This window comes from Macaca nemestrina, chromosome 10 (genome assembly GCF_043159975.1).
Source record: "Macaca nemestrina isolate mMacNem1 chromosome 10, mMacNem.hap1, whole genome shotgun sequence".
NCBI lineage: Eukaryota > Metazoa > Chordata > Mammalia > Primates > Cercopithecidae > Macaca > Macaca nemestrina.
In genome coordinates this window covers 77,123,249-77,145,073 of record NC_092134.1, presented here as the reverse complement: position 1 = coordinate 77,145,073, position 21,825 = coordinate 77,123,249, and the positions used below count along the sequence as shown (strand labels likewise).

The following is a 21,825-nucleotide window of genomic DNA, read 5'->3' as shown; positions in this document are numbered from 1 at the left end:
TTTTTTGAGATGGAGTCTCGCTCTGTGGCCCAGGCTGGAGTGCAGTGGCAGGATCTCAGCTCACTGCAAGCTCTGCCTCCCGGATTTACGCCATTCTCCTGCCTCAGCCTCCTGAGTAGCTGGGACTACAGGCGCCCGCCACCTCGCCCGGCTAGTTTTTTTTTTTGTGTGTGTTTTTTAGTAGAGACAGGGTTTCACTGGGTTAGCCAGGATGGTCTCGATCTCCTGACCTTGTGATCCGCCCGTCTCGGCCTCCCAAAGTGCTGGGATTCTAATTTTTTTTTTTTTTTTTTTGAGACGGAGTCTCGCTCTGTCGCCCAGCCCAGGCTGGAGTGCAGTGGCGCGATCTCGGCTCACTGCAAGCTCCGCCTCCCGGGTTCACGCCATTCTCCTGCCTCAGCCTCCCGAGTAGCTGGGACTACAGGCGCCCACAACCGCGCCCGGCTAATTTTTTATATTTTTAGTAGAGACGGGGTTTCACCGTGGTCTCGATCTCCTGACCTTGTGATCCGCCCGCCTCGGCCTCCCAAAGTGCTGGGATTACAGGCGTGAGCCACCGCGCCCGGCGATTCTAATTTTTTTGAGACGGAATCTCGCTCTGTCACCCAGGCTGGAGTGCAGTGGCGCAATCTCCACTTACAGCAAGCTCCACTTTCCAGGTTCACACCATTCTCCTGCCTTAGCCTCCCAAGCAGCTGGGACTACAGGCGCATGCCACCATGCCCAGCTAATTTTTTTTGTATTTTTAGTAGAGATGGGGTTTCACTGTGTTAGCCAGGATGGTCTCGATCTCCCGACCTCATGATCCGCCCGCCCCGGCCTCCCTAACTGCTGGGATTACAGACGTGAGTCACCGCACCCGGCCTACGATAGCCACTTTCTAGCACTCCGGTGTCAGGTTCAGTCATGTTTTTTGCTAAACCTGAAGCTTAAGAAAAACAAAGATATCACAGGAATTTTAAAGGCAGCAATTCATTGGTAAGATTGCTCAAAAAGGGTAGAGTAGAAAAAATTCAACTTAGGACAGCTTCATCTAATGATGTAGATAGAGTACAGAGCACTTGATTTGGAGTACAGAGCACTTGATTTGGAGTTAGGAAAGGAAATCTGGGTTCTAAGTCCTAGCTCCATTACTAATTAACTAAGACAACCAAAGCAAAACAATTAACTACTATTTATCTTCCCATTTCCATAATTAAGATAACACTTAAACTACTTAACTCAGAGTCTGATTCTCAGGCTCCAATAAGGACATATATGCAAAAGTAGTCAAATCTTGTTACTTAAAATGTGACCTCCTCGCCAGAAGTATTAACATTTCTTGGGCCTCAGACCTACTGAATCCAAACAGTTTAGATATGGGGTTACCAAGGACCAAGTCCTAAATTAACTTTCTGCCACTTTCCCATTGTGTTATCTTGGCTATGTAACCTAATTTTTAAGTCTCAGTTTTTACATTTCTAAAATGGTAACAATAAAAGCCAATTTCGGAGTAGTTAATAAATAAAATAATACTCATAAAAGCATCTAGAACAGTGCCTTGTGCATAGCTGAATTCAGTAAATATTTGTTTCTTAGAAATGCGTTGGCCTATTACCTACCATCAAGTGTCAGAACTTCCTGGGAGTGGGATCCCAGGAAAGAGGCAGTCAAGCCTGAGGCAGAGGTGAATGGATAATTCCTTCCAGCTGTGAAATACAAAATAAAGTCCCAATTTTCTTTCTTTCTTTTCTTTTCTTTTTTTTTTAAACAGCCATCAAGGAAAAGATACCAGTTTTCTTTTTAAGGGCTTCTTGACCAAGAAGGGAGGAGTCTCAGGGAGAAGAAATAAATTTAACTAATCCACCAGCAGAGCAAATGACTCTAGACAGGAGGTGCTTGAGGACTGTCACACCAAAGGCTACATATCATTTCCTCTACCGCGTGGCTGCCAAAGAAAGCTGCTGAATGGCTCTGAACAGTACATTCAGGTTATATTCACTGATGAGACAGGTAGATTACAAACCTCTGAATCATCCCTGAACATCTACCTCCCAGCTTCTCCCCCAACCCTGGAGGTGTGACAGTTGGGCTTTTGGTTTCTGGATGCACGCCACCTGTAGAGTCACCTTACTGGAACAGCAGCTCTCAGGTGAATCAGGCAGTCATCTCACTCAATAGGTCAACTCCTTCATGGGGAGAGTTGGAGAGGGTTACTTCCAAAGACAAGGGCCTGGCTCACAATGTCTGACAGTCAGTATTCTCTATAGTGTGGAGGTGGCGTTATCACAATCACTAAGAGGTTTTTCCCCCACAATCACTAAGAGCTCATTTGTTGCCAACCCTTACAAGAACTCCTCTAGTGAATCTGCTATTATTGATAGAAGTGGGCTGTAGCCCTCAAATGTGGTAAGATGAAAAAACATAAAAATTAAAAGAGGCCAGGTGTGGTGACTAACACCTTCCTTTGTTCTCCTCTGCCTTTGCCTCTTTTCAAAAGTTCTGTTTCAGCCGGGTGCGGTGGCTCATGCCTGTAATCCCAGCACTTTGGGAGGCTGAGGCGGGTGGATCACGAGGTCAGGAGATCAAGACCATCCTGGCTAACACGGTGAAACCCCATCTCTATTAAAAAAAATACAAAAAATTAGCCAGGTGTGGTGGTAGGCGCCTGTAGTCCCAGCTACTCAGGAGGCTGAGGCAGGAGAATGGCGTGAACTCGGGAGGCGGCGGACCTTGCAGTGAGCGGAGATCGCTCCACTGCACTCCAGCCTGGGCGACAGAGCAATACTCTGTCTCAAAAAAAAAAAAAAAAAAAAGAAGTTCTAAGTTGCTAGCCAATCGGGACAAATACAAAATGCGAGGTCCCATTCCAGACAATGGAAACTGGACACAGCAATAGGGTGGATGCACCAGGTTATAAATGACCTTATCTCCTTTGTTTGGTGTACTCTCGTGGCAAAACTGCTGGCATGTACCCTTTCTGCAGAAAGTATAAAAATGGCCTTGATGGCCAGGGTGCGGTGGCTCACGCCTGTAATCCCAGCACTTTGGGAGGCCGAGGCGGGCGAATCATGAGGTCAGGAGATCGAGACCATCCTGGCTAACATGGTGAAACCCTGTCTCTACTAAAAAGAAAAACAAACAAACAAACAACAACAACAAAAAGCTGGGTGTCATGGTGAGCGCCTGTAGTCCCAGCTACTCGGAGGCTGAGGCAGGAGAATGGTGTGAACCCGGGAGACGGAGCTTTCAGTGAGCAAAGGTGGCGCCACTGCGCTCCAGCCTGGGTGACAGAGCAAGACTCCATCTCAAAAGAAAAAAAGGCCTTGCTGAGTAAATTTATGTTCAAGTGTTGTTTCTTTACAGCACCAGAGAACAAGCATTTCAAACAGGAGGCTGAGGCAAAAGAATCGCTTGAACCCAGGAGACTGAAGCTGCAGTGAGCTGAGATTGTGCTACCGTACTCCAGCCTGGGCAACAGAGGAGACTCTGTCTCAAAAAACAAAACAATCCCACTTACTCAATATAGGTTATTTTCCTCTTACTCCTTAGCCTATTATCATTACAGTCCCATATCTAGCACCCTCACCCTACAGTCAAGCAGCCAAATTTTGTTTGATTCTCCATCCTAGGCACATCCAGAGTCTGTCTGTCCTGCTGCATAGCCAGGATATGTCCTACCACATATCCACATAACCAACGTTAAAACCTTGGGGGAGGCTGGGCACAGTGGCTCATGCCTACAATCCCAGCATTTCTGAATTAAAAAGCAAGACTCCATCTCTACAAAAAATAATTTTAAAAATTAGAAAACAGGCTGGACGCAGCTCTCACCTGTAATCCCAGCACTTTAGGAGGCCAAGGCAGGTGGATCACCTGATGTCAGGAGTTCAAGACCAGCTTGGCCAACATGGCAAAACCCTGTCTCTACTAAAAATATAAAAATTAGCCAGGCGTGGTGGCACACGCCTGTAGTCCCAGCTACTCGGGAGGCTGAGGCAGGAGAATTGCTTGGACCCGGGAGGTGGAGGTTGCAGTGAGCTGAGATCGCACCACTGCACTCCAGCTTGGGTGACGGAGCAAGACTCCGTCTCAAAATAATACTACTAAAAAAAATTTAGTAAACAAAACAAAAAAACCTTGGGGAAGAAGCTCCTGATTTTAACAGGGACTTCATCCTTCATCAACAAAAGATCAGGACTGGCTTAGCTGATGGAGCAAACACAATACACTAATAACCAGTAGGAAAAAACCCTGTGCTACAGACACTTCCAATGCAGAAGGAACAACTTGCATTCAGAGAAAACTAACACAAATAGGACAAAGGCTCCTCTCTCCCCAGAACCAGGTCAGAGAACTAAAGCCATTTAATGTGTGTGTTTCACAATGGTGATACTGGAAGTCGGTTTGGCACTACAAGGTCAGGCCACTTAAAAGCCTGAGCAGAGTAATCTACAGATTTCATACTTTGACCTCCTTCATAGTCACAGACATTTCCTTAATAATTCTACCTGTCATTTTCCAACAGTCTCGTCACGTGAACAGTCGCTGATCACGGCCGGATGCAGTGGCTCATGCCTGTAATCCCAGCACTTTTGGGAGGCCAAGGTAGGCCGATCACCTGAGGTCAGAGGTTCAAGACCAGTCTGGCCAACATGGTGAAACCCTGTCTCTACTAAAAATATAAAAATTAGCTGGGTGTGGTGGCGCACGCCTGTAATCTCAGCTAATCGGAGGCTGAGAAAGTACAATTGCTTGAACCCAGGAGGCAGAGGTTGCAGTGAGCCAAGATCATGCCACTGTACTCCTGCCTGGGTGACAGAGCAAGACTCCATCTCAAAAAAAAAAAAAAAAAAAAAAAAAAAAAAAAAAAAGATGCACTGATCACTCAGTAAGGAGGACTGCAAAAGATACTCCTCCAGCTTCCATCTTCAGAAAGGAATCACAAGTCTATTTTTTGTTTTTTGAGACCAAGTCTCTGTCACCCAGGCTAGCTAGAGTGCAGTGGTGCGATATCGGTTCACTGAAACTTTCGCCCCCTGGGTTCAAGCGATTCTCCTGCCTCAGCCTCCTGAGTAGCTGGGATTATAGGCACCTGCCACTGTACCCAGCCAGGAATCACAAATCTTAAACTTTCCTTTCAGTAGAAACACTTACTGTTCGTTTCTTTTTTTTGGAGACGAGTCTCACTCTATTGCCCAGGCTGGAGTGCGGTGGCATGATCTCAGCTCTCTGCAATCTCCGCCACCCCGATTCAAAGCGATTCTCGTGCCTCAGCCTCCCTAGTAGCTGGGATTACAAGCACCTGCCATCACGACTGGCTAATTTGTATATTTTTAGTGGAGAAGGGGTTTCACCATGTTAGCCAGGCTGGTCTTGAACTCCTGACCTCAAGTGATCTACTCGCCTCAGTCTCCTAAAGTGCTGGGATTACAGGTGTGAGCCACTGTGCCCGGCCAACGCTTATTGTACTTTAATTTAACAAACTTTTTTTTTTTTTTTTTTTTTTTCTGAGACGAGTCTCCCTCTGTCCCCCAGGCTGGAGTGCACTGGTGCAGTATCGGCTCACTGCAAGCTCCGCCTCCTGGGTTTATGCCATTCTCCTGCCTCAGCCTCCCGAGTAGCTGGGACTACAGGCACCCGCCACCTCGCCCGGCTAGTTTTTTGTATTTTTTTAGTAGAGACGGGGTTTCACTGTGTTAGCCAGGATGGTCTCGCTCTCCTGACCTCGTGATCCGCCCGTCTCGGCCTCCCAAAGCGCTGAGATTACAGGCTTGAGCCACCACGCCCGGCCCAAACTTTTTTTTTTTTTTAAAGAGACAAGGTCTTGCTATGTTGCCAGGCTGATCTCAAACCACTGGCCTCGAGTGATCCTCCTACCTCAGCCTCCCAAAGTGCTGGAATTACAGACATGAGCCACCATGCCTAGCTAATATTTCTTGGCGGGGCATGGTGGCTCATGCCTGTATTCCCAGCACTTTGGGAGGCTGAGGTGGGTGGATCACGAGGTTAGGACAATGAGACCATCCTGGCCAACATGCTGAAACTCCGTCTCTACTAAAAATACAAAAATTAGCTCAGTGTGGCGGTGCGTGCCTATAGTTCCAGCTACTCAGGAGGCTGAGGCAAGAGAACCACTTGAACCTGGGAGGCAGAGGTTGCAGTGAGCCGAGATCACACCACTGCACTCCAGCCTGAGTGACAGAGCAAGACTCCATCTCAAGAAAAAAAAAAATTCTTGAACACCTACTTATTATGTGTACACTAAGTATATACTAGTGAACAAAGAATATAGGATCTGCCACCATAAGACTTTCTCAGGAATTAGAAACTATTCCCTTACTTCTGCTAGGAGTTCTTACAACTCTGCTAGGAATTCTTACAAGTTTTACCTCCCTGACACTTAAGGGATTTACAAGAAACTTTTCCAGATCCCATCCTACTCTGCAGAATCATTATCTGAAGGTAGGATCCAGGAATCTGCAACATAAGCAAGCATTATAGGTGACAATGTCCACTGTGAGTTTACAGACCTTTTAAAGTAGCATCATGTTAAAAGAAATACAGAGGGCTGGGTGCAGTGGCTCATGCGTGTAATCCCAGCACTTTGGGAAGCTGAGACTGGCAGACCGCTTGAGCCCAGGAGTTTGAAACCAGCCTGGACAACATGGCAAAACCCTGTCTCTAAAAAAACTACAAAAAAATTAGCCAGGCATGGCTGTGGTCCCAGGTACTCGGGAGCATTGCTTGAGCCCATGAGGTTGAGGCTGTAGTAATAGCAAGCCATGTTCACACCACTGTACTCCAGCCCAGGTAAAAGAATGAGAGACACTGTCTCCTAAAAAAAAAAAAAAATAAAGAAAGAAAGAAAAAAAACCCCAAAACAAAGAACTAAGGAATTTGGGCAGTTGAAGCACAGTTGAAGCAAGAACTGAAAGATAATCAGATGCTAAGAAAGATTTATTGCTAAAGTTGCCTCATTACGGTTTTAAATTTCACATCCTACTCAACTCCATTGCATAAAGCATTGACACAGGGCAGAAGGAATCATTGTGTGGCTTTATTGAAATCCACCAAGTCTGGTTTCCCTTCTGCTGCCCCTTGGATTTTAAGTCAGGAATGCCAACTCTATCACTGCTACCTACCATACTGTTCTTGCTGCCTCTCCATGCATTCATTCACCTGCTACCAACCTAAAGGCCACTAGGAAGATCAAATGCGATCATCTCACCACTAACACCCCATAGGCTTCCCCTGCCATTCTAGTATCAAGGAATCACCGTTATTTTGGGTAGGCTGATAGTCAAAGTGAAGGCACAGAGATACGAACCCTTGCCTTTAAAAAATTTGGGTTTTAAAACCTAACTAGGCCGGGCGCGGTGGCTCAAGCCTGTAATCCCAGCACTTTGGGAGGCCGAGACGGGTGGATCACGAGGTCAGGAGATCGAGACCAACCTGGTGAACATGGTGAAACCCCGTCTCTACTAAAAAATACAAAAAACTAGCCGGGCGAGGTGGCGGCGCCTGTAGTCCCAGCTACTTGGGAGGCTGAGGCAGGAGAATGGCGTGAACCCGGGAGGCGGAGCTTGCAGTGAGCTGAGATCCGGCCACTGCAACTCCAGCCCGGGAGACAGAGCGAGACTCCGTCTCAAAAAAAATAAAATAAAAAAATAAAATAAAATAAAACCTAACTAAATATTTTGCAGGACAAAACCAACTCGGTTTTGTTGAACCCAATTTCTGAGTAGGACTTATACAGGTGATGCTATACAGTGGTGTAAGTCCAATGTAAAGAAACCATTGGTTCCTTTGCATTTAAGTGTCTTGAAAAAGTCTAGAAGTAATCTAGAAACATCTTTGAATTGATTTATTCAGTTTCAAACATACTAGCTTGGAGAAGCAATTTTCAGTGGCTCAAGAGACAGTTCCCTTTAGCTAGGGTTGGTTAAGCATGTTGACTTCAAAAGTCCAGAAGTGAACTGTAGCCCTACTTCAATTCCTAGCCCAAATCCAAACCCAGATCATCTGTGAAAAGACATTTTTGATGTCACAAAACTGAGTCACCCACAGAAAATACTAAGGCCATTGCTTAGCATTAATTCATTTGGATAAACAAGAAGTCAAATAATCTCAAAGCTCTCTGAGTTAGCTTCTCTAACGCAGGTGTTTTAAATTATGTGACATTCAAATTATGTGACAGTGAGAGTAGAACAATAGAACAATGACTAATTCACATTTTGTCTCCTAGTAAGGTTAAAAAAATTCTCCAGTCTGGCCAATATGGTGAATTCCCATCTCTACCAAATATACAAAAAATTAGCTGGGCATGGTGGTGCACACCTGCTAACCCCAGCTACTCAGGAGGCTGAGTCACGAGAATTGCTTAAGCCTGGGAGGCAGAGGTTACAGCGAGAAGAGATTACTCCACTGCACTCCAGCCTGACAGAGTGAGACTCTGTCTCAAAAAAAAAAAAAAAAATTTTTCTTCTCAGAAAAGTAAAACTACACCTGACGCTGACACTCAAAGTGGTAAGAGTCAGTTCTCACTGGTGAGAAATTACTGCCTCCCAAAGTCTACCTTATTAGCAAAAGTAAAATTACCAATTATGACTACCATTATCCACAGGCTAATCTAGAAAGCACAGGTAGGTGCCAGCAATGCTGACAAGCCAACAAGCTTCTTGGTATCCTGGTCATATTGCTTATTTCTCAGGAGATTTCCAGTCCTGAGTGTACTGGGCTTTGCTACCCTTTTTTTTTTTTTCTCCTTGAGACGGAGTTTTGCTCTTGTTGCCCAGGCTGGAGGGCAATGGCATGATCTCGACTCACTGCAACATCCGCCTCCCGGGTTTGAGTGATTCTCCTGCCTCAGCCTCCCAAGTAGCTGGGATTACAGGCATCCACCACCATGCCTGGCTAATTTTGCATTTTTCGTAGAGATGGGGTTTCTCCATGTTGGTCAGGCTGGCCTTGAATTCCCGACCTCAGGTGATCCACCCACATCCACCTCCCAAAGTGCTGAGATTACAGGTGTGAGTCACCGCGCCTGTCCTACTTTTAAGGGTCAAAAGCCTTCTAATGGCTTTCAACTGATAGGTTACTAAGATCGCCAGGCCATCTCTAATAGGAAAATAATGGTACCATAATTACGTAGCTCTGTCACCCCAAAAGTGTTCTGAGCTTCCATATGGGCTTAAGGAGCAAAATAAATTCAATAGGTAAATCCTAAGACTTTTTCACATTCACTGTAGGGTTAGACTCTCTGGTCTGGGTTAGCAGGTCCAAAATGAGCTAATTATAGTGTCCCCCATTCTGCCAAAACGCTATCTAGAACTTGCTTCATTTCCCAAGAGGTTTCCTTACCCTTTCCCCAGCAGCAGGAGAAGCAACAGCCAAGTAAGACAAGCATCTCCCAAATGCTCAGCTAGTACTTGCCACTCGGTGCCTGGAAGAACCAAGGTAAATCTCACAAGTTACACTTTGTGCCAACCATGAAAAATAATGCCCAGCAGGCCAGGTGCAGTGGTTCACACCTGTAATCCCAGCACTTTGGGAGGCTGAGTCAGGAAGATCACTTGAGCTCAGGAGTTCAAGACCAGCCTGGGCAACATAAGGAGACACCGCCTCCACTAAAAAATAAAAAGAGATTAGCCGGGTGTGGTGGTGCACACCTGTGGTCCCAGCTACTCGGGAGGCCCAGGAGAGGCTCAAGCTGCAGGGAGCCTTGGTCACACCAGAAGACTCCAGCTTGAGTGACAGAGCAATATCCTGTCTCAAAAAAAAAAAAAAAAAAAAAAAATTACATACAGCAAGCCAAAACCATCCTAAGGCTTTCCTTTCCTTTAGGTGCTATCAGCTTTAAATTATCCGCAGGAAAAACTGAGTTCTTTGCAGAAATCAAGGTCACTTGTGGGACTGTCCCCTGCTTGGATTAGAGGGCTGGGACTCCCTCAGCACAGCAGTTTCTGTCTAAAAGGGCCAAGTTACCTAGAACTAAAAGTACTGGCGATTTGAAATTGAAGGCATCATTACCTGCAACAGTATTTCTATGGCCAATACCAAGTAAAGGACCCCAAAGAAGGAGAGAAAGTTCCTGGATAAAGTAGACTTAAGATCAACGGCAAAACCTGGGTAAGCAAGTAGTATGATGGTCATGTGACCTTGGCATTACTATCTCTTGCCGAGGATCTTCCTTTATTGGCCTGCAGTTTGGTGGAACCACCTTTCTGGTTCTTTCTCCAATCATATATGATAGTCATGCAGGAGGCTGTACAGAAATGCTCCACCTCACCCAAGCTCCTCCTATATAAAAAGTGCAAGAGTCCCAAGGACAAAGAGGAGGGCCTGAAGGACCCATTCTTGTGCTCGACGTGGTCACCGAAGGTTTAAATAATAGACTTGGAGAAATGGAAACAGGCAGTTCGGGAACTGACAATGCCCTTCCTATAAAGCAGAGGACGAAATTAGCCACTGCTCCAGAGTGAGCACATCTCTTCACTCCCGCTCCCTCCACCAAACTGAATGTAACTCCAGAGGAACACTACATCTCTTCTCTACCAGAGGTTCCTGTCTCAGCTCCTTCCTATTTCAGGGCCACGCATCCCCTCCCCTTTCATTTCAGACATGCGGGGTGACAGCAGGGTCGGCCGCCTCACGCGCTCTAGACTGCTGGCCGAGGGCGGGCGGCGTACACTTCACCCCTAGGAGACAGAAGGGAAGCGCGGCACATGGTCCCGGGAGCTTCACGCAGGGCTGGCGGCCAGCCAAGCGCAGGGCCCTTTAAGGCGCGCAGGGTGCGCACGGGTGTGGGAGGGAGACCCCGGCGACGGAGGGCCTGCGGTCGCCTCAGCCCCACCCTGGGACGGCGTGCTCCCTCCCCTCGCTGCTCACCTTGGTTCCTAAGAGCCGGGCGGCCGCAGTGAGTAAAGCCATGGCGGGCGATCTCCGGGATCTGATGGGGAGGTAAGAAGGGGAGAGAGCTGCGGCAGGAACAGGAGCAGCCGCCGCTGCACCAGAGGCCGCACCGACGGGTGGACAAGGTTGAAAGGAGGCGGCTGAGGGAAAGGGTAGACGAACCGGCGGCGGCGCCCAGCCCGGGGTCCTCAGCGAGGCCCCGCCCACTGGCCGGAACCCGAGCCCGCCCCTCTCAGGGGACTCTCCCTGGGCCCGGCCATTGGTCCGGTATGGAAGTGGGGCGGGACCTGAGCCCTTGACAGCAGTTGTGACGGGGAGGATTGGACCGCCCGGATTAGGGCTAATTAAGGGTGTATGGGTGGCGGGCGGGGGAATGCGGGTGGCCAAGTAGGTGCCTGAGAACTCAGTTAACTTCCCTCTTGGCTTTTCCCTTTGACCTTAACACATTTGGGGTTATCTCTGAGGCGAATACTGAAGGAGACGCTCCAGGACTCGATCTTTGAAGGTCCTTGAAGCCAATTCCTTAATAAGCTATCATGGAAACTGATCATTGCCTGCTCCTCCTACCGCCTTGGCACGCTTTCTTGAGGAATGTCTTTGGTTAATGGCTTCATGGCCATGGAGGCGACATCATGTGGACAACAGGCTGTGATGCCAGAGTTAGTTGCTTGGTGGAGATCATTTGAGGTCAGCAGATGCCACGACATTATAGATACTAACAGACCCCGATATGGGTAGAAAAGCAAAAGCAGGAGCCTGAATATCCAGTGCTTTGTGAGCTGTCAGTTCTATGTATAATGGCAGGAAATCCAAGTCTTAACAACTGCCCCCTTACTATGAAGGCTTACAAAGCCGGCCACAGTCTCTGGGTCATGGGCATTAGTCTCACTGCCACTCTGGTCACGTAACCCCACACAGCAGCCCACCCCACTCTAGACATACATTAGGAGCCGCAGACTAACCCCTCATCGAAGATCCCCTTTCCTCACATCATTCTCTAGGGCCTCTGGGCCACTTCCACTTGGCAACCTTTTTTTTTTTTTTTTTTTTTTTGAAGACGAGTCTTGCTCTGTCGCCCAGGCTGGAGTGCAGTGGCGCGATCGTGGCTCACTGTAAGCTCCGCCTCCCGGTTCACGCCATTCTCCTGCCTCAGCCTCCCGAGTAGCTGGGACTACAGGCGCCGGCCACCACACCCGGCTAATTTTTTGTATTTTTAGTAGAGACGGGGTTTCACCGTGTTAGCCAGGATGGTCTTGATCTCCTGACCTCGTGATGCACCCGCCTCAGCCTCCCAAAGTGCTGGAATTACATGCGTGAGCAACCGCACCCGGCCACTTGGCAATATTCTATGCTCTCTCATCCTGTGCTCCCCAGAGACCGTTACACGACCCTGAAGTGATATTCCGCACTACTTTCTAACTCCCCTGGGTAGACAAGGCTTCAGGACCTTTGTGCCTCCCCAAGCCTGTCGTAGTCATTGACCCAAGGGTAGAGGGGAACTGACCCAAGGACCAGGGCATCTTATCCACAAACCTCCAGCCCCAAGTGAACAACCTTTTTTTTTTGGAGACAGAGTCTCGCTCTGTAGCCCAGGCTGGAATGCAGTGGTACTATCTCAGCTCACTGCAACCTCTGCCTCGCGGGTTCAAGGATTTTCCTGCCTCAGCCTGCCGAGTAGCTGGGATTATAGGCACCCGCCACCATGCCCAACTAATTTTTGTATTCTTAGTAGAGACGGGGTTTTGCCATGTTGGTCAGGCTGGTCTCGAAATCCTGACCTCAGGTGATCCACCCACCTCGGGCTCCCAAAGTACTGGGATTACAGGCATGAGCCACTGCGCCCAGCTGTGAATAGCCCTTTTGTCTCACCACATAGCAGTAACAAGGATCAGAGGTCTCAGTATCCATCTAAGCCAGGTTTAGATAGATCTCCTTTACAAAGAACCGAGTTTCTAGCTTAGACTTGAAAAAAGAGAAAGAAAACCGCTATTTTCTCTTCTTAATTTTCTTTATACCCAGCTTCACACCTAACAACCAATGCTCTTCTGGCCTGGGGATCAGATAGTTAGGTCTCAGGAAAAAACTTTAGGCAATGCTCCAGAGGAGCACTGACCTCAGCTACCTCCCTGGTGACTTCAAAGCTTCACTGATCAATATTTGCTCCCAATTTAGCATCTCATAAAGGATTTCCACATAACTCTAGAATAGTCTGAACTGGTTCCTTTTCTCTGGTTAATTATCCACAGAGACTAACCAGCAGACACATGACTGAACTTCAGTGCCCCAGGATGAGACTACCAAAGGGATAATTTTTGGAGGCCACAGGAGGTCTTGGAGCTTTAGTGATTGGGTGGGGAAGAGCAATGCCCTAACCCTCTCAACACTGGGTCCCAGAGCCCTAGTACCATGGGGACTTTATGGACTTGTTTTGAAGTTGTCCAGTCCTGACATCAACTGCTGTAAGGGCAATTGGAAAGCACAGGATCAAAGGGGCTAACTGGCATCTTCCAGGAGCTGGCCTAGATTCCTTCTCAACACTGATGGGACCTGGGGAGATGGAGAGAATGTTAAGGAAGAAAGATTGTCATGAATAAAACAGCCAAGTGAGCTCTAGGTTCAAGTATAACTAAGTGCTTGGGAACTTGAAGGGGCAAGGGAGAGAAGGCTGAGAATTCAGGGTGTTGTGACCTTGGGAGGGCCTCTTTAAAATGTAGGGATGCAATAGCACCCCCTGGTGGCAAAGGACAAGTGGGCTAATGAAACACAATTTTTTTTTTTTTTTTTGAGACGGAGTCTCGCTCTGTCACCCAGGCTGGAGTGCAGTGGCCGGATCTCAGCTCACTGCAAGCTCCGCCTCCCGGGTTTACGCCATTCTCCGGCCTCAGCCTCCCGAGTAGCTGGGACTACAGGCGCCCGCCACCTCGCCCGGCTAGTTTTTTTGTATTTCTTAATAGAGACGGGGTTTCACCATGTTAGCCAGGATGGTCTCGATCTCCTGACCTCGTGATCCGCCCGTCTCGGCCTCCCAAAGTGCTGGGATTACAGGCTTGAGCCACCGCGCCCGGCCATAAAACATAAATTTAAACCCTTAAACTACACCGGTAAACCAAACTCCTGTATTTAATAGATAATAGCTAAAACTTAAACTGGAGGATCCCTTACTATCTGTAGATACTATGTAAATGTGGAACATGCAGTATCTTTTTTTTTTTTTTTTTGGAGATGGAGTCTCATTCTGTCGCCCAGGCTGGAGTGCAGTGGTGTGATCTTGGCTCACTGCAACTTCCACCTCCCGGGGGGCGCACGCCGCCACACCTGGCTAATTTTTTTTTTTTTTTTTTTCCTATTTTAGTAGAGATGGGGTTTCACCATGTTGCCCAGGCTGCTCTCCAAAGTGCTAGGATTACAGGCGTGAGCCACTGTGCCTGGCCTGGAATGTGCATTATCTTAATCTTCACAACAACTCTAAGTTTCATAGGTATTAAAAAATAAAAAGAAGAGAAAACCAAGACTTAGATGAAGTATCCTACCCAGTGTCATAGCTTGTAATTGGTATAGCTATAAATTCAGACCAAGGTCAGCATTACTAAGCTGTATTTCTTTTTCTTTTCTTTTCTTTTTTTTTGAGATGGAGTTTCACTCTGTCACCCAGGCTGGAGTGCAGTGGCACAATCTCAGCTCTCAGCTCACTGCAACCTCTGCCTCCCTGGTTCAAGTGATTCTCCTGCCTCAGCCTCCCGAGTAGCTGGGATTACAGGTGCGTGCCACCACGTTCAGCTAATTTTTGTATTTTTAGTAGAGACGAGGTTTCACCATGTTGGCCAGGTTGGTCACAGCACCTGGCCCTAAGCTGTATTTCTTCCATGATGATTGTGATTTTTTTTTTTTTTTTTGAGAGAAGGTCTTGCTCTGTAACCCAGGCTGGAATGCAGTGGCATGATCGTCGCTCACTGCTGCCCGACTTCCTGGCCTCAAGCGATTCTCTCACCTCACTCTCCAAAGCAGCTGGGACTACAGGCACTTACCACCACACCTGGCTAATTTTTCTTTCTTTTTTTTTTTTTTTGTAGGGACAGGGTCTTGGTATGTTGCCCAGGCTGGTCTTGAACTCCTGGGCTCAACTGATCCTCCTTCCTTGGTCTCCCAAAGTGTTGGGATTACAAGCATGAGCCACCACATCTGGCAATTGTGAACTATCAGCTGTAACTGTCAGGGATTTTTGAGTCATTGTCAACTGTCTCCTGGAAACATCAACTCACTGTGTTGCTATATTTAAAGATATTTCGGCCGGGCACAGTGGCTCACGCCTGTAATCCCAGAACTTTGGGAGGCCAAGGCGGGTGGATCACGACGTCAGGAGATCGAGACCATCCTGACTAACACGGTGAAACCCCGTCTCTACTAAAAATACAAAAAATTAGCTGGGTGTGGTGGCGGGCGCCTGTAGTCCCAGCTACTCAGGAGGCTGAGGCAGGAGGATGGTGTGAACCCAGGAGGTGGAGCTTGCAGTGAGATGCGCTCCAGCCTGGGCAACAGAGCAAGACTCTGTCTCAAAAAAAAAAATAGATATTTAAGCCAAGCAAGGTGGAATGGGCCTGTAATTTCAGTTGCTAAAGAGGCTGAGGCAGGAGGATTGCTTGAGCCCAGGAGTTTGAGGCTATAGTGCCTAATGATCATGCCTGTGAATAGCCACTGTACTCCAGACTGGACAACATAGTGAGAGCTTGTCTTTAAAAAAATAAAGATAAAAGATAAGGAACTATAGTCTTACTCATCTGTAAAGACTTTCACATCCATACATGAACTAGATAATAAATGGTGACTGACAGAATATATAAAGTTGGAGAGACAAACATTTAGCATTTGAAATGACCAGAAAGGGGGCTGGGTGTGGTTTCTCATGCCAGTAATCCCAGGAGTGGTCATCTCAGCACTTTGGAAGGCCAAGGCAGAAGGATCACCTGAGACCAGGAATTCAAGACCACTCTGGGCAACAAGATGAAATTCCACCCCAACAAAAAATGTAAAAAGCCAGTTCAGGTGGTGTGCACCTATAGTCCCAGGTACTGGGACAGCTGAGGTTGGAGGATCAGTTGAGCTCAGGAGGTTGAGGCTACAGTGAGCCATGATCACTGCACTCCATGTACTCCATTCCAGCCTGGGCGACTGAGCAAGCTTGTCTCAAAACTACAGCCCAGGCACGGTGGCTCACGCCTCTAATCCAGCATTTTGGAAGGCCGAGACAGGCGGATCACCTGAGGTCAGGAGTTTGAGACCAGCCTGGTCAACATGTTGAAACCCCGTTTCTACTAAAATTACAAAAATTAGGCCGGGCGCGGTGGCTCATGCCTGTAATCCCAGCACTTTGGGAGGCTGAGGTGGGCAAATCACCTGAGGTTGGGAGTTCAAGACCAGCCTTGACCAACATGGAGAAACCCCGTCTTTACTAAAAATACAAAATTAGCCGGGTGTGGTGGTGCATGCCTGTAATCCCAGCTACTTGGGAGGCTGAGGTAGGAGAATCGCATGAGCAGGGGAAGCAGAGGTTGCAGTGAGCTGAGATTGCATCACTGCACTCCAGCCTTGGCGACAGAGTGAGATTCCGTCTCAAACAACAGCAAAAACAAAAAATGACCAGAAAGGTAAAAGGGGTGTCTTATAAGGAATAGTCAGGAAAAATGGCTGAACAGAGGATATAATGCTTTTCCACTATAGATTACTAGAATCAGAGGGCATACATTCAAACTTGGAGACAGTTTTTCAAGCCATATTTAAAAAGTACTACTTTATACAGCTACTTGGAGACTCCACTACATAGAATGAGGTATAACAGAAAGACCACTGGACTAGGGATTAGAGGATCATTGGGGTTGAAGTCTTGGCTCCTCGCTGACTAGCGAGACACTTAATCTCTCTGAGCTTAGTTTCTTCATCTATAAAATAGGAATAACATCTATTTCTTAGAGTTATAAAGATTAAAGCAGGCAAGGTGGCTCACATTTGTAATCCCGGCACTTTGGAAGGCCAAGAGGACCACTAGAGCCCAGTAGTTTGAGACTGGCCTGGGCAAAACAGCAAGACCCTATCTCTACGAAACATTTTTTAAGTTAGTTGGGCCTGGTGACACGTGCCTGTAGTCCCAGCTACTCAGGAGGCTGAGGTGGGAGGATTGCTGGAGCCTGGGAAGTGGAGGTTGCAGTGAGCCATAATCTCACAACTGTACTCCAGCCTGGACAACAGAGCAAAACCCTGTCTCAAAAAAAAAAAAGAGTGTGTATGTGCTTGTTATACAAGTATTCAACATATATTATTTCCCTTCCCCATGCTGTTTATTCCTATTTATTTATGACAGTCTGGCTCTGTCACCCAGACTGTGGAGTGCAGTGGCAAGATCTCAGCTCACGGCAACCTCCTGGGCCCAAGCCACCCTCCCACCTCAGCCTCCTGAGTGGCTGGGACTGCAGGTGTGCCCTGCCTGGTTAATTTTTGTATTTTTTGTAGAGATGGGGCTTCTCCATGTTGCCCAGGCTGGTCTCAAACTCCTAAGCTCAAGTGATCTGCTGCCTCAGCCTCTGAAATTGCTGGGATTACAGGCGTGAACCACTGCACCTGCCCCGTCCTATATTTAAAGGAATATTGTACCTATGAATCCTTTTTAAGTTAAAAAATTCTGTAAAACTTTTTTTTTTTTGGCCAGGCAGTGGCTCATGCCTGTAATCCCAGCATTTCGGGAGGCCAAAGTGAGTGGATCATTTCAGATCAGGAGTTCAAGACCAGTGTGGCCAACATGGTGAAACCCCACCTCTACTAAAAATACAAAAATTAGGCGGGCATGGTGGTGGGCGCCTATAGTCCCAGTTACTTGGGAGGCTGAGGCAGGAGAATCACTTGAACCCGGGAGGTGGAGGTTGCAATGAGTCGAGATCATACCACGTCACTTTTTTTGTTTCTTTTTTTTTGAGACAGGGTCTTGCTCTGTCGCCCAGGCTGAAGTGCAGTGGCGAGATCATGACTCACTGCAATCTCGACCTCCCTAGCTCAAGCAGTCCTCCCACCTTAGCCTACTGAGTAGACAGGACTGCCTGCCACTATACCCAGCTAATTTTTTTGCGTAGACAGGGTCCTATGTTGCCCAGGGTGGTCTCAAACTCCTGGGCTCAAATGATCCTCCTGCCTCAGCCTCCCAAAGTGTTGGGATTATAGGTGTGAGCTGCTGCATCTGGCCTAAACTTTTTTTTGAGTCTCACTTTATTGCCCAGGCTGAAGTGCAGTGGCGCAATCTTCACTGCAACCTCTGCCTCCCTAGTAGCTGGGACTACGGGCGCATGGCACTACACCTGGCTAATTTTTGTGTTTTGGTAGAGATGGGTTTTTGGCATGTTGGCCAGGCTTGGTCTTGAACTCCTGGCCTCAACTGATCCATCTGCCTCGGCCTCCCCAAGTGCTGGGATTACAGGCATGAGCCACTGCGCCCAGCCCTAAAACTTATTTCTAAAGGACTAAATTTTCACATAATAAACTTTCCTATTATATCTGTACCTCATTTAACACTGTCTTCGGAAGTGTTTATTAACATCTAACATTTTACTGATAAATTAAGAAGGCATCTGAAGCTTAATCAGATTTACAAGGTTAAGAGTATATGCTCTACCAAATACTGGGCTATAATAATTTATTATAGGCCGGGCGCGGTGGCTCAAGCCTGTAATCCCAGCACTTTGGGAGGCCGAGGCGGGTGGATCACAAGGTCAGGAGATCGAGACCACAGTGAAACCCCGTCTCTACTAAAAATACAAAAAATTAGCCGGGCGCGGTGGCGGGCGCCTGTAGTCCCAGCTACTCAGGAGGCTGAGGCAGGAGAATGGCGGGAACCCGGGAGGCGGAGCTTGCAGTGAGCCGAGATCGCGCCACTGCACTCCAGCCTGGGCAACAGCGTGAGACTCCGTCTCAAAAAAAAAAAAAAAAAAAAAAATAATAATAATAATAATAATAATTTATTATAATGAACCTCCAGAGGGTTCAGATAAATTCATGGATTCCTTGTAATATGAATTAAAACATGTGCAAAGCCGGGCATGGTGGTGCTTGCCTGTAATCCTAGAAATTCAGGAGGCCAAGGCAGGAAGATTGCTTGAAGCCAGGAGTTAGAGGCTGCAATGAGTTATGATCATGCCATTTCACTCCAGCCTGAGCAACAGAGCAAGACCCCTGTCTTGCTAAGATAATAATAATAATAATAATAATAATAAAATAAGAGGTTTGCAAAGTGTATCTTCCTGCCAGGCACAGTGACTCACGCCTGTAATCCCAACACTTTGGGAGGCTGAGGTGGGCGGATTACTTGAAGCCAGGAGTTTGAGACCAGCCTGGCCAACATGGTGAAACACCACTGTCTCTACAAAAAACTCAAAAATTAGCTAGGCATGATGGCACATGCCTGTAATCCCAGCTACTTAGGAGGCTGAGTCAGGAGAATCGCTTGAACCGGGAGGTGGAGGTTGCAGTAAGCCAAGATTGCACCACTGTACTTTAGTCTGGGCAACAGAGCGAGACTCTGCCTCGGGAAAAAATAAAAAAAATTTTAAAACCCACAAAGTGTATCCTTAATCAAGCCTAGAAGGTAACATCCACCCTTTCCTATATAGGACATACCCTTGTGTACCAATGACAACTTCTCTCCAGCTGGAGAGTTCTTAACAGCTATACTTCGACAAACCAGTAAGGTGCATCACAAGTAACTTGTTACTGATTAACATTAAATGTATTTATTTAAAACTATGAATAATTTGTTTTCTAAATTGAAACTGTTTTAAGTTTCCAGAAGAGTACTCTTTTTATTGTATTTGAGACAGAGTCTCACTCTGTTGCCTAGGCTAGAGTGCAGTAGTGCAATCACAGCTCAGTGCAGCCTCAGCCTCCTGGGTTCGAGATCTTGCCACCTTGGCCTCCAGAGTCACTGGGACCACAGGTGCACACAATTATGCCGGCTAATTTTTGTATTTTTTGTAGAGATGGGGTCTCATTATATTGCCTAGGCCAGTCTCAAACTCCTGGACTCAAGCGATCCTCCCACCTTGGCCTCCCTAAGTGTTGGGATTATGGGCATGAGCCACCGCACTCGGCTTGAAGAGTACTCTCATTTATACTTCTGATAAGCTTTCTGATGGAAGAGAAAGGAATTTTTAGGCACAAAGCAGGAAATGGACAGAACCTTGGGTATACTTTCAGGGGCATGAAAAAATGTAATTATTACTTATATGTATCATAGAAGAAAAAAATAAGGTTTATAATAGTTGGTTTGGAAAACTAGAGAGAACACAGCATTTCTTATGGCTGATGGGAGAAGATGGAATTAACACCAGGTTGATATTAGTTGACAACAAATATCAGAGTGCTTGCTCTGTGCTCTAGTTAATGTGTCAGATTTCATAGAGATTTTTGGTACAAGAAAGCTTTGTGGAATATATGCATTCTATGTGTCAGGCTTAGTGCAAGGTATTATTAGAAAAAAAAGACTTAAAATAGAAACTATAGCTATATTAGATCAGATTGACACTTGGGAAAGATAGCTTATAGACCCAGTTTTGCCATTAAATACAGAACTTCATGAAGTTCTGTGGCTTTTCTGGCCCTCAGCTTCTTCATCTATAAAATGGGCAGAGGTGAACCAGACAACCTCTAAGGTTCCTTTAGATTCTAAAATTTTTAAAACCTTTGAAATGTTTATTCAGGTTTTCTCTCCTTGAGGTGTTCCTGGGAGATATTCCATTTGAAACCCTGAGACAACCACACCTCAGGATCAGGGTATTTAAGAATTTTCCGCTAGGCGCAGTGGCTCACACCTATAATCCCAGCACTTGGGGAGGCTGAGGTGGGTGACCACGAGGTCAGGAGATCGAGACCATCCTGGCTAACATGGTGAAACCCCGCCTCTACTGAAAATACAAAAAAATTAGCTGGTGCGGGCCAGGCACAGTGGCTCAAGCCTATAATCCCAGTACTTTGGGAGGCCAAGGCGGGTGGATCACGACATCAGGAGATTGAGACCATCCTGGCTAACACGGTGAAATCCCATCTCTACTAAAAATACAAAAAATTGGCTGGATGTGGTGGTAGGTGCCTATAGTCCCAGCTACTCAGGAGGCTGAGGCAGGAGAATGGCGTGAACCCAGGAGGTGAAGCTTGCAGTGAGCCGAGATCACGCCACTGCACTCCAGCCTGGGCGACAGAGTGAGACTCGGTCTCACAAAAAAAAAAAATTAGCTGGTGCGGTGGCGGGTGCCTATAGTCCCAGCTACTCGGGAGGCTGAGTCAGGATAATGGTGTGAACCTGGGAGGTGGAGCTTGCAGTGAGCCGAGATTGCGCCACTGCACGCCAGCCTAGGCGATAGAGCAGGACTCTGTCTTAGAAAAAAAAAAAAGGAAAAGAAAAAAAGAAGTTTCCAAAAGAAGGTATCTTTTAGGTTTTTCATCCCTATGCCCCAGTCTAGAATCTCTACACACAGAAGTGTGGACAGACTTATAGTCTAGATTGACAATGGCTAGTGATAGAGATAAGAAAGATATACTTTATTATTGCCACTGGCATCAAATTTAAAAGCTTAGGCTGGCAAGCAAGGCCTCTCATTAAACAACATTCCTTACCTCGTCTGTCCCTATCCGAAAAAGCCCTTACTTTTCAGCTGAGTTGGTCACATCCATTTTCCCCTTCCTGTCTCTGTTCTTGCTGGTCCCTCCATCTGGATGGGGAGGGAAGGAAGAATAATGCATGTCCATTATTTCCTTCAAGACCAAGCTCTGTCTTACTTTATGTTTCAACAGCCATGAACACAAAGGATTTCTAGAATTCTATACTACCATATGCTTATATTCCCATGCTTCCTCATGGAGGTTCCTCTCTTCTCCAAAATTAGACCTTAAAGACATGGTATT

General features: G+C 47.0%; 1 protein-coding gene and 1 long non-coding RNA gene across 2 annotated transcripts in view; both read right to left on the bottom strand.

Annotated features, from left to right (window-relative positions):
* Nucleotides 1-11,082, bottom strand: part of LOC105474148 (citrate synthase) — a 31,601-nt gene extending 20,519 nt beyond the window's left edge. Inside the window, exon 1 of the mRNA XM_011728594.2 lies at nt 10,870-11,082. Within this exon, the coding sequence (XP_011726896.1) occupies nt 10,870-10,911 (42 nt within the window). The 5' untranslated portion in view covers nt 10,912-11,082. The remainder of the gene's footprint in view (nt 1-10,869) is intronic.
* On the bottom strand, nt 8,729-10,863 carry LOC139356741 (uncharacterized). Its single transcript, XR_011609114.1, has 2 exons — nt 10,635-10,863; nt 8,729-9,424 (listed from the first exon to the last, which is right to left on the bottom strand). It is a non-coding gene; the product is annotated as an uncharacterized lncRNA (long non-coding RNA).
* Nucleotides 11,083-21,825: the final 10,743 nt, after the last annotated feature.